At 41.8% G+C, this 12,429-nt stretch overlaps 1 protein-coding gene across 1 annotated transcript; it reads right to left on the bottom strand.

The window, feature by feature from the left end:
- Positions 1-459: 459 nt before the first annotated feature.
- myca (MYC proto-oncogene, bHLH transcription factor a) lies at positions 460-3,868 on the bottom strand. Its single transcript, XM_061713045.1, has 3 exons — positions 3,670-3,868; positions 2,621-3,325; positions 460-2,021 (listed from the first exon to the last, which is right to left on the bottom strand). Exons 2-3 carry the CDS (start codon positions 3,288-3,290, stop codon positions 1,363-1,365), a joined length of 1,329 nt encoding a protein of 442 aa, XP_061569029.1. The 5' UTR covers positions 3,291-3,325; positions 3,670-3,868; the 3' UTR covers positions 460-1,362.
- Positions 3,869-12,429: the final 8,561 nt, after the last annotated feature.

Below are 12,429 nucleotides of genomic sequence, written 5' to 3'. Positions count from 1 at the left end.
TGTTTTGAGCAGTGCGTCTCCCACAGACACAAATCTCGACCTGACTTGCATGTGCTTGCGACCAGGAACATGCGCTTATGCGCTCAATCGACGCAGAGCCTACGCCGTAGGGTACGCGGCGACGCGCAACGTACGCGTACCCTACGGCGTAGGGTCTGCGTTGGTGTAACGCGGGACCATAAATCAGCCTTCAGGGAGAGCGCTGGAAAAGGGCGTGACGTCACGCTGATGCTGGAAAGCCAGCCAGAAAAGCTGCTGCTGCATCAGTTGTTGCTGCAGGTATGTTTTCTGTTTTTATTTAAAGACCCCACTCTGTTTGGGGACCTGCTGAGTTTGAATTATTCATTTTTTGTTTGTCCCTCCAAGGGCATAGTTATATCTGCACCCCCCCCCCACCAATTTATCATAGAAAATGACTAAAAACACACATTTTGACGGGTAGATTAGTCTAAAACTTTAATGGATCTGAACACAACACATGCAGGCTGATTTGGTTTCATGCACTTGTATGTATATCCTGATATAAGAACTTATCTGGGTATCAGTGGTTGCTGTTAAAGCTTATTGTGAACCAGAAAAAGCTCTAAAGATCAATATTCAGGTAGAAAAGTGGAACTTGAGTGTGTTTGTGCATAAACTGGTGTAACAGGCTGCTAAATCCCCTCTTTTTGTGCAAAAAACACTGTAGTAATCCTGAAATGTGGTATCTTTACTTCAAAGTTTTATTAGTGAAAATGGTTTTTCATAAAATGCTTTTAAGCTTGACCATTCACCTTCCTTACAAACTTGTACTTACAAACTACATGCTCGATTTAACAAAACAAGACCCCCTCTCCCAAAAGACTGAGATCCACCACACCTTAATCCCCACTATTTTATTCGTGTAATCCACCTTCATGTGTCCCCTTAACGTGAATGTTATATTATAGCAGAACTGTGATGAAATGTTTGAGAAGCACCTTTTCATTGCAAGAACAAGGACACAACTTCATGAAAACATTTTATATTTCAAAACAATCTAGGAACATAATGAAAAAACCAAACAGTGGGTCTGCAGATCCAGACAATTGAAAAATACATTTTCTTACGAAATATTAATTATGTACAAACATAAAAATTTATATTTTTAGCGGGAGCCTCCCCAAAAACAGGTGAGCCCCATTTTTAACATTTTTATTAATAAAAATAAAATTTAAATATGTAATCCACCCATAACTTCAGCTGAGGCAGTTTGAACATTGAAATCAAAACAAGATTCCAAACTCAATCCATTTTGCATTTGCATGCAACATTAACAATAACTGTACATCAAGTCTTGAACTTGCATTTAAGAAAAAAAAAAAAAAAAGTCAGAATCAACCATTAAGCACGAGATCCCTGCAGCTGTGCAAGTCTCTGCTTTAAAAGTTCACTTTTCCTCCTCAGCTGCTCTTTGATTGAGATAAGTCTATGTTCGTCTGACTGCATGCTGTAAATGCACTCTGTAGCTTTCTTCAGGATGACCACTTTGGCCGCCTTCTCGTTGTTGGCCACCTCTGGGATCTCGTCTCGAAGGGCGAAGAAGCTCATTTTGAGCTCGTTCCTCCTCTGGCGCTCCAATACATTATGAGTCCTTCTCTTGTCATAGTCCTCCGTGTCAGACGTCCGGGGGCTCGAACACTTGCGGTTGCTGCTGATCTGTTTGAGGACCCTGCTGTGGCTGCCTCCGCTGCCACCGCCGCCGCCCCCGCCGTTGCCGCTCTCCAGCTTTAGCCTCTTGACAGCCGGCTGCTCGTGCCTCATGGATGGATGGGCGGCGTAATTATGCTGGTGGGTGGAGACGTGGCACCTCTTCAGCACGAGTGGGCTGGGATGCCTGGTCTCCAGTGGGCTGGGGTCACACCGTTTCACTGCCTGCCTCTTCTCCACCGTCACCACATCAATCTCCTCTTCCTCCGGGTCATCGTCTTCATCGTCGTCCTCATCCTCATCATCGTCATCCTCATCATCCTCCTCCTCCTCCTCCTCTCCGTCTTCATCTTCTATTAAAGAAGAAAAAAAAAAGAGCAAAACTATCAGAATTGCACAGTATGAGCATTTATCAAACTCTGCAGCTCAACAGGGTAACATGTTTTCTACTAGGGCTGCACGATTAATCGTTTTTTTTTATGTTTATTGTTTTTATGTTCAATGTCAGCTGTTACAAAGTTGATGCCAGTCTTTTATCAGGCACCATCATATTTTTTGTAACGTTTACCTTTTGTATCGGCAGCTTCTTTCTGAAAGGGTGTTCAACTCAGAGAGGAACAAATATTGTTCAAAATTGTTATTATTGTTTAAATGATTCAAAGGTTTGTGTAAAGAAGACAAGAGATGTTTATTGTTATTATATTTTTGTTCAGCTGTTGCAAAGTTAAAGTAATAAGTGCAATAAATTTTATATTGGAAAAAAATCGTGAGAGAATCGTGATCTCAATTCTAAGCAAAAAAAAAAAAATCGCGATTCTCATTTTGTCCAGAATCGTGCAGCCCTACTTTCTACCTTCTCCCTGCAAATCTGATAATGGTGCATTACAGAAAGGACCAATGCCTTGCACGGAGGGGTGTGTCTGCGTGATGAATGCATGCATGCTCAGCTCACCTGAGTCACTACAGCTGCTGCTGCTGCCGCTGTTGGGCGGCGTGTCCAGCCCCAGGTCCTTGCTGGAAAGCGTCCCCTGCTGCGTCTGCTGCTTGGGCGTCTCCGCCACGGGATACGGGAAAACCACCGATGGATCAATGCATTCAGACGCGGAGGTGTGCAGGTCCTGCAGGTAGCTGCTGTTGAGCCTCCAGGGCCCGGCGGGGGCCCCCCCGGGCTCCCCGGGGTCCCCCCCGGCGGGCCCCGGCTCCTTGCGCGCCGCCTGCAGGGACGCCAGCCGCTCCGACACCACCTTCTTCAGCTTGGCCGCGGCGGAGAAGCCGCTCCACATGCAGTCCTGGATGATGATGGACTTGAGGAAGCTCTGCGAGTAGTCCGCGTCGCAGATGAAGCTCTGGTTGACCACGTCGTCCCCCAGGAACTCGCTCACCATCTCCAGCTGGTCGGCCGTGGAGGGGAACAGGCTGGACAGCGACGGCCGCCGGCTCGGGGACAGCGGGGGCGTCGGCAGCAGCTCAAACTTCTTCCAGATGTCCTCGCTGGGAGCCGGAGGCTGGAGCTGCTGGGGGTAAAAGCCCTCCTCCTCTTCGTTGTCACAGTAGAAGTAAGGCTGGAGGGAGTCGTAGTCGTAGTCGTAGTTTTTACTCGCCAAACCTGCGTGCAGCGGCATGGTTGTCTTTTGGCGATGCTCTCCTTATGGAGATGCTGATTAAAAGAGAGGGGGAGATAAAAATATAAGTTTTCTTTCTAGATGCTGAGAGGATGCATAGTGGACTTGGCACTGACCCCCACCCACCCCCCTGCAAGTATAAGCAAGATCATATGTTCACTCCAAAACACCGACCCCATCATCCCGCACACTGCACGGATGCATGCATGCATGCATGCATGCTGCAGCAGGTGCTCACAGAAACAACAAATACATGCGAAATAGTGGGGGAAATCCCGCCTTTCCTAAGCTAGTGGCGTTAAAACTAAGGCGCTTGCACTAAATTACCGTGGGAACCTGCAGGAAAAAAAAAAAAAAAAACCCGTACTCCCTCTCTTACCTTTTGATATTTTCAACCGTAGAAAAAAGGCAAAAAAAAAAAAAAACACTAAAACGCAGTCGGATAATCCCTTTTCTGATAGTGGCGTAAAATCCTTTTCACATGGGTTGCAGCGCGGGTCCGAGTGCAGTGGGTTTGTGTGCAGCATGCATGCAGAGAGTGAGGAGCTGCAGCAGCGACCCGCACTCTGTCATCGGCGGCGTGACACTCACAGCTGAGCACTCCGCCCGCCACACTAAAAGCAGCCGCACCACTCACGTAGGCGTGTCCTTCCGCCCACATTTACGCGCGAAACGCTCGGCTCGGCAGCGTTCACTATGCAACACAGCAACCCCCTTTTTTTTTTACTCTTTGTTTCCCCCAATCAAAATAACATTTACACTCGCCCTAAGAACGAGTCACAGTCGAAACACGTATGTATAAGAGGATATTTGGTTAAATCGACGCAGGCCCTACGGCGTAGGGTACGGCGTAGGGTACGCGGCGACGCGCAACGTACGCCGTAGGCTCTGCGTTGGTGTAACGCGGAACCATAAATCAGCCTTTAGTCATACGTTTCGTTAAGTTTTTCTTTTATTATACTGGGACTATCCAAAAAAAAAACCAAGTGGGCGGGACCACAGGATACTAAAGTAGTAGTGACTGATAGGTTGTTATTTTACCCCTAACCCATTAAAAATTCATCAACTAGTCGTTGCTGACTTAACACATTAATCCACAAGTTTGCAGTATGAAAATGCATGATTATAACTATTTAATAAAACTAAAGTATTACTTCACTTAAAAATATGGAATAGTTAAAACAAAACAATTGCCAATTTATTTTATGCATAATATACATTGTCTGGCCTGCACCGTTTGACGGTGCAGCAATTTTAAAATGGTAATAAAAAAACAATTCCCTGTCAACCACTCACAGGTGCAGGAGCTTACCTCGATGTGTCTGCAGCTTGTGACAGCTCTGAACCGGCTAAAACAGGTGATTTCACCATGCATTAAGTAACTGCAGCTTGTTGGTAGATAGTTAATGCATGCACACACAAGAAGGGGGGGAAATACTGAAAATGTCCTGCTGTCTGAATGATGAAGGTCGTGTTCGAGCTGAACAGATTGACACCAATTACCGACAGGAAGGAAGCAATTAAAGGAATCAGATGGTTACCGCAGTTGGATGGAGGAGAGCTGCTGCACTGATGGTGAATGGACTTGGAGCGCCCTCTGCTGGGCAAAGAGCGCCAGGACTGGACAGCAGCCAGGTGGGTGCAGGGTCACAGCCAGGGCCGGTTCTAGAAAATAATGACTACGGTGCATCTCAGATCAGAGGGGGTGCACATGCCTGGCACGTTATTCAACACTAAATTATGCATTTTTCCATAATTTCAAGTGGAATGATACTAGCAAAACAAGAATATTTAAAGTGTATTTCAAATGCTTTATTGCAGCAATATCGCTGCAGAACAAAGAAAATGCTACATTTAGTCTGGGCTACCTCACCCATCAGACAATCTAGCAACAGATGTTTCTTACCATGAAAATAAAACAGAAATTCAAACTAATTTTATCTATACAGCTCAAAACCATCACTAAACATGACAGTCAGTTTAAGTAGAATGATACCAGTCAAACAATAATATTTAAAGTGTCTTTCATGTGCATTTTTGCAGCAATATCGCTGCAGAACAAAGAAAATGCTACATTTAGTCTGGGCTACCTCACCCATCAGACAATCTAGCAACAGAAAATAAAACATAGCAACAAAAATAAATATAACCATAAATATACAGGACTGTCTCAGAAAATTTGAATATTGTGATAAAGTCCTTTATTTTCTGTAATGCAAAAATGTCATAGATTCTGGATTCATTAAAAATCAACTGAAATATTGCAAGCGTTTTATTATTTTAATATTGCTGATCATGGTTTACAGCTTAAGAAAACTCAAATATCCTATCTCAAAAAAATTAGAATATTCTGGGAATCTGAATCTTAAACTGTAAGCCATAATCAGCAATATTAAAATAATAAAAGGCTTGCAATCGCCGTGTACCCTACGCCGTAGGCTACGCCGTCGATTTAACGCGGAACCATAAATCAGGCTTAACGCGCGCGCATTTGTCAGTTTTCTTTTCGTCTTTTCAACTGAGCATGCAAACACATAAACTGAGGGTGCAATGCATGCTTATGCACCCTCGTAGAACCGGGCCTGGTCACAGCTGCGGCTTACGAACTGGGATATGAAAGAAAATAGAAATGATTTATTTCAGGATTGCAGAAGGTTCAGATCCTCAGTGTCGGTGGGTAACCGGTCCTCTTTACCAGTCTCACCGGGTCAACTTATTAAAACATCCCAGGAAAGAACAGTTTGAAAAAGTCTGCTGCCTTTGAATGTGAATATGGTAAAAAATAAGTTGCATTTTTTTTACGTTTTTAATGGTCCATTTGATAAAGACCTGGTGGTTTAAGCAGTTAAATGAATCTCAATGATCTAGTCTTATTACATGATAATTTCTCACCATCTTCATAATTACTTTTTAAAACTTGAAAAGTCTAAAATATGTGGTAGTTTTAGACCTTAATGTTGAGGGTCTATGGTGACATTGTAATGTGGATATATATTGCCATGTGTTTTGTGACTCTTGCGTTCTTGACAGGTGCTTGTCTTGGCCAGCACGGTCTTAAAAAGAGAATTGAACTCTCTAAAAAATGTTTGAATAAAGGTTCAAAACCTGACATCGGAGAGGAGGAAGGTGTATCCATTGTCAGAGAGAAAAGAGGAAAAGCATGAGACTAGAGCTGAGAGTAGGGACTTTAAACGTCAGGACTAGGAGAGGAAAAGAATCGGTAAGCGTGATGCAGAGGAGGAAGGTGGATATTCTGTGTTCAGGAGACCAGGTGGAAAGATAGCAATGCTAGAGGCTTAAGGGCAGGGTTCAAGATGTTTTATCATGTGTGGATGGGAAGATAATTGGAGTAGGGTTTATCTCGCAGGAGGAGCTTGTTAGGAATGTTCTAGAGGTAAACATAAAAGTGTCACAGTGATGAGTCTGAAGCTAGAAATCGAAGGTGTGATGTTCAATGTTGTTAGTGGTTATGCTCCACAGGGGGTACGTGAGTTATAAAAGAAGGACACATTCAATCGTGGGGTAGATGGAGTGATAGGAAGTATCCCCAGAGATGAAAGACCTGTGATTGGTGCAGACTTGAATGGACATGTTGGAGAAGGCAACAGAGGTGATGAGGTAGTGATGGTAAGGTTTGGTATCCCGGACAGAAATGCAGGACAGATGCTGGTACGCTTTGCAAAAAGGATAGAAGTGGCTGTAGGGAATACTACAGAAGAGCCAGGATGACTTATAAGAGTGGAGGTAGGATCATATTTTGTGTAGGCAACGCCACCTGAGAGAGATCGGTGATTGCAGAGTAGTGGGAGATGAGAGTATCAATCAATCAACTTTATTTGTATAACACGTTTTAAAAACCACAGGGGTAGCCAACGTGCTGTAGATTAAGAGAAAAATAGTAAGTTAAAAGACATAAAAACACAAACATACAAAAAATAAAATAACAAGTTAATAGCGGTTTCATTTTAAGGTGCCATACAAGGTAAGCGTGGTGTGTGGGATGACCCTGGTGGTGGGGATGATGAAGAGGACAAAGGCAGGCCAGAGGATGAAGTGGTGGAAACTGAAAAAGGGAAGTTGTGTGGTTTTCAGAGAGGGGTTGAGACAGGCTCTGGGTAGCCAGGATGTGCTTCCACATGACTTGATAACCACAGCTAAGATGATCAGGGAGACCAGTAAGAAAATACTTGGTGTGTCATCTCGTAGGAACGTGGACAATGAGGCTTGGGGGGGGCAAAGAAGTGCAGGAGCATTCACAACGATAAAGGTTAACTAAGAACAAGTGGCACACTGAATGGAGTAAAGAAGGTAGACAAGTGTACAGAGAGATGCAGCAAAGGGGAAAGGTAGAGGTGGCAAAGGCCTTTTTTATGTTTTATGCTAGGTTAGGCAACAAAGGAGGGAGAAAATTATTGACCGTATTTTCTGGACTATAAGCCGCTACTTTTTTCATAGGTTTTGAACCATGCGGCTTATACAAAGGTGCGGCTATTCTGTGGATTTTTCTTCCACCGCTAGGGGGAGTGCTAACCGGAATTAGAATAAAAACTAAGACAAAATAAATGCAAAGAAGAATACGCTACTTCTTCTTTAGCAGATAGAAGTAGAAGCAGATTTCAAACAGATAAATAGATGAATAAATACCGGTTATTTTCTCTTGGTTTTGTCCCGTTTTAATCAGCAAAGTTGCTGCCGTGTTAAAAGACACTGTTAGGAAAGATCTATTTAGGTACAAACATGTACATCATTTACAGCTCAAAATCCTTCTGTACATGTAGTAAATATCTAATCTAACAACATAAATATCTGCGGCTTGCATATCTTTTTTTCTAAATAGAGCGGATGCGGCTTATATACGGGTGCGGCTTATATATCTTTTTTTAATTGTTTTTTTAAAAATAGAGCTGATGCGGCTTATATACAGGTGCGGTTTATAGTCCAGAAAATACGGTATACATGTTGGTGAAGCAGAGAAATAGAGATGGGAAGGATGTGCTACAGGCTAGGGTGATTGAGGATAGAGATGGAAATGCACTGACAGGTGCCACAAGTGTAAGATGGAAAGAGTACTTTGAAGAGTTGACGAATGAGGAACGTGAAAAAGAAAGAGTAGAAGAAGCGATCATTCTAGATGTAGCAAAAAGGCTGAAGTGAGGTGGGCATTGAAGGGGGAGAAGAGAGGAAAGAGAGGTGGTCCTGATGATATACCTGTGGAGTTATGGAAGTGTCTCGGAGAGCTGGGAGTAAAGGTTTTGATTAGGACATTCAACAAAATCTAAGTGAGTGAGAGGATACTTGAGGAACGGAGGAGAAGTGTGCTGCCGCCCATTTTTAAGAACAAAGGAGACACACATACAAGTTATAGGAGAGCGTTGTAGAAGCTTGACTTAAAGCAGAAGTAAGCATTTGTAAACAGAAGTAGGGACTGCAGGTCAGGATGTCAGTAGGTGTCCAACAGAGACATCAACCGCGGGAGACGGGAGACAAAGTTAGAAGTCACAGGGGTCAAAATGTTGAGGTTCTCTTTAGGGAGTGATGATTATAGATAGGATCAGGAATAACTACATCAGAGGGACAGCAAATGTTAGATGTTTTGGAGAGAAAGTCCCCTCAAATCTGTCTTTGTGTTTTATATAATGCTTTTTGATTCATTATAAGTTAATTATAAGTTAAATCATTATAAATTAACATTAGCTGCAGGAGAAGTGTATAGGTTTGTGTAACTGAGCAACAGGCTAAAGGCTGAAAGAAAATAATAATAGTATTTTATATGAACCTTGGAGGAAAAAGGGTTTTTCTTTAGTTCACTTATACTTGAAAATTGTCCGTTTGTTTTTCGTCACCTTTTAAGTCTGCACGTCAGAAGTCTCTTTTAGAAACTGTTTCCTGAATCCCCTTGTAGTTATGAAAATACATTTTTGTGTAATCTTTCCTCCTCATTTAAACCGTAAAATGTTCCTACAGTTGTGCTTTGTTGAATTTCAATTTGAGAAAACAAATTCACTGCCTGTAAGCTGTGGAGTAATGCTGGATCCAAGAGAAAGTCAGAGGTCAGCAATGCCGAGATGTAACAGTGATAATGTTTCATGCTACGACACAACCCTGTTGGAGGGACTGCTCCCCCACGGGAAGGTAGTGCTTGCTTTGAACCGCAGAAGAGGACCTATTTGAAATATCACAATGCCACGACTGAGGGGACACGGCAAACTGAGAACAAAGACCATTTCACTGATACAGCCACAGTGACGGTTTCATGCTGTTCAATCAATTTGGAACTTCAAACATCATTTTTAAACCAAAGACTGATGATCGTCCCTCGTGCCCAACAAGCAACCGAGTCAAGACATTGAGTAGTCAGAGAAAGAAAAGAGCTGGTCACTCCCCTGTGACACTAACTCATACAGTATCTATAAAGTACAAAGCATCGTCTGGGTTGGTGACTGTGACTGTGGCTCAAGAGGTAAAGCAGTCATCTGACTATTTGAAAGTTGGTGGGTTGATTCTGGGTGTATGATGGACAAAGCACTGCTTAGAGTCAACATGGACGGAAATTTCCCCAGTAGATCTGTAGAGACAAAGAGAGCTCTGTGCAAGTGTGGCCGGTCCTGCAAAACCACTTTGAGTGGTCAACAAAGACTCGAAAAGCATTTTATAAGTACAGTCGATTTACAATTTAAACTGCCACACTTTTATGTGCACGTTAGACAAGATTTAGAAGTGAGTAAGCACAAAGCTGACTGAAACACATGAGTATACTTCTGTCTGCTTTCACTCTGGCACTTTTTACAGGCCTTTAAATGACCCCTCTGCATCAAATAGAATAGTTGCTAAATTAAAGTTGATGAATGCCCCTGATCATGTACTGTAAAGACTAAAGGGACAGCTATATTTGCTAAGCTATTAGTGGATCTAATTTGAAACTAAGTTGTGGATTATTATAAGAGACATGACAGACATCCCAGATACAGAGCAGAAAAAGAAGATTTTTTTTTTTTTTTACGAGTTTCTCTTGTCATTAGAAAGTGGAAAAGGAAATCCCCAAACTGAAGTTGCAGCATCTTTTCTTTCCTCGATGCTCAGATGTTTTCTCTTTTCCTCGCTGTGGGAAGCTGTGACGATGATATTGATCACAACCAGCAGATTCGGTGTTGTGGTCACGGTGCTTATCGGCTCCGGATGTTTCCTGTGTTACTGTGTGTCAGAGCGTCTGGGGACACAGGGGGAGGCTTTCAGGGCAGCTGGCATCATTTCCTCTGATAGCTGCAGACTTGGGAATGATCGGAGTGTGTTTTTCGTCTACGCAAATGGTCTGAGTGAGGGTGAACAGGGCATAATATCCCCACAGAATGTGAAAAGGCACCACTGCTATTGTTTAAGTTCAAGCCTATTAGTGTTTATTAACTGTCTCGCAACTCAATACTCCTGTTTCAGTTTGTTTTGTCTCGTATACATCATTATTATTTAATTGCAGCATTATTGCCATTATTTCATGGCACCAGCCGCGCCACAAACCTTACAGGAGCAACGCAGCAACAACTGTGGAAAATGTTATTTCAAGGTTACTTAAAAGGATATTCAAGATGCTGCCAGACTCCTGCACGTGTAGTGTTTGTGGCCAAGGTACCGAACCCCCACATTTTCCCATTTGCCCCGAGCCACTCATAGAGCTGACCCCAAGGACAGATAAATGTGTCAGAGGGGGCATCCGATATAAAACCTGTGTAAAATCAATATTTGGAACACAATGTTACTCCAACGAAGAGGAAAGGTGGAGGGGGGAAAAGAATAAAAAATAAGGGGTTTTACAAAAGAGATTAAAAATAACAAATTCAAAAAGAAATATATCAAAACTTCGCATTTAAATTAAATTCATATCGCAAAGATAACATTTAACAAAACAAATTACACGTAAAGAGACGAGAATGACAGAAAAACTAATAATTAAATTAGCTATGCTGTATAACTGGGAAATCATAACGAGGGCGTAAAAGACCTATGGACTTACATTAGTAATCATTTTCATTCATGAACAATTGAGCTTTACAATCAAACTATTTAAATTGATGCTTTTACAAGGTTTCATTATTTATTTCCCATAAACATTTTGTGCTGTAAAACCGTATAGAATACAGAAAGAGGAATCTATATGACACGGACTCAGCCACGGATTTATCAACATTTCAGTTCTGGACGTCTTCCCTGTAAAGATGTCATTCATTCATTCATTCATTCATTCATTCATTCATTCATTCATTCATTCATTTTTTCATTCATTCATGAAAATACTTCTGGGTCTGCAACAAGATACAAAACTGCACCTAAGTTTGGAAAGCATTTAGCATTTCAACATTTTATAAGGATTTTATAAGCCACCCCTTTTTCAGTAGAACAGGTCATTTTGTAAAATTAGAATAAATTATTTATAATATTGACCTTGAAATGAAAGTACATGAGTACTTGAGTCTGTACTTGCAACAAAAGAGGACTGGGCTTCAACTGTAGGAGCACATTTGTGTAATTTACGAAGGTGATTTCAGTTTGGTCATAACTGACAAATACATTTATTTGAAATTCAAATATTGACTAGAGAATGAAAACTGTAAATATACATAATAGAAATATCAACTGTATGTTACTGATAGGAAAATCTGTTTACGGATTAGGCCACACAAATGACATGGGTCTGAGTACCCTTGAGTCAGGTGCAGATAGCTCTGTATCTGAAGACCATACACTCAGTAAATGTTTTAAATGTAAATGCTTGACAATATTAAAAAGAAAACCCTCCTTTAGATTAAGTGTTCATTGAAATGTGCCCTCTGTTGTGTTGGACTCATTATGAAGTCAAAACAATCAACAACCTTGGTTCTAAGTAACAGTGGCATTAATCAAATCCCAAGATTAAAAGGTCTCTAAGTGGTTTCTCAGCTAAGCTGCTATATTGGATTTCAGTAAATTGTACAGGAGCATCAGTTAAACTGACAATACAAAGAATGAAACAAAGAGTGTGGTGTCTACAGGCTGGACAACACTGTTTCAATGAGAATAAAAGAATAAAATGACAATAAAGGAGGAGTATATCAAACCAAATTAAGAAATTTAAGAAAAATCCCAACTATATGTACAAGTCATCAAATCT

This window comes from Cololabis saira, chromosome 22, assembly GCF_033807715.1.
Source record: "Cololabis saira isolate AMF1-May2022 chromosome 22, fColSai1.1, whole genome shotgun sequence".
NCBI lineage: Eukaryota > Metazoa > Chordata > Actinopteri > Beloniformes > Belonidae > Cololabis > Cololabis saira.
The sequence above is the reverse complement of the archived record's forward strand: the minus strand, read 5'-3'. Positions and strand labels throughout refer to the sequence as shown.

Excerpts from the sequence above, each read along its gene's own strand:
- myca (XM_061713045.1), bottom strand. The coding sequence starts at position 3,290 with ATGCCGCTGCACGCAGGTTTGGCGAGTAAAAACTACGACTACGACTAC. Across the intron at positions 2,022-2,620 it reads CAGCAGCTGTAGTGACTCAG|AAGATGAAGACGGAGAGGAG; the intron begins GTGAGCTGAGCA and ends CTTCTTTAATAG.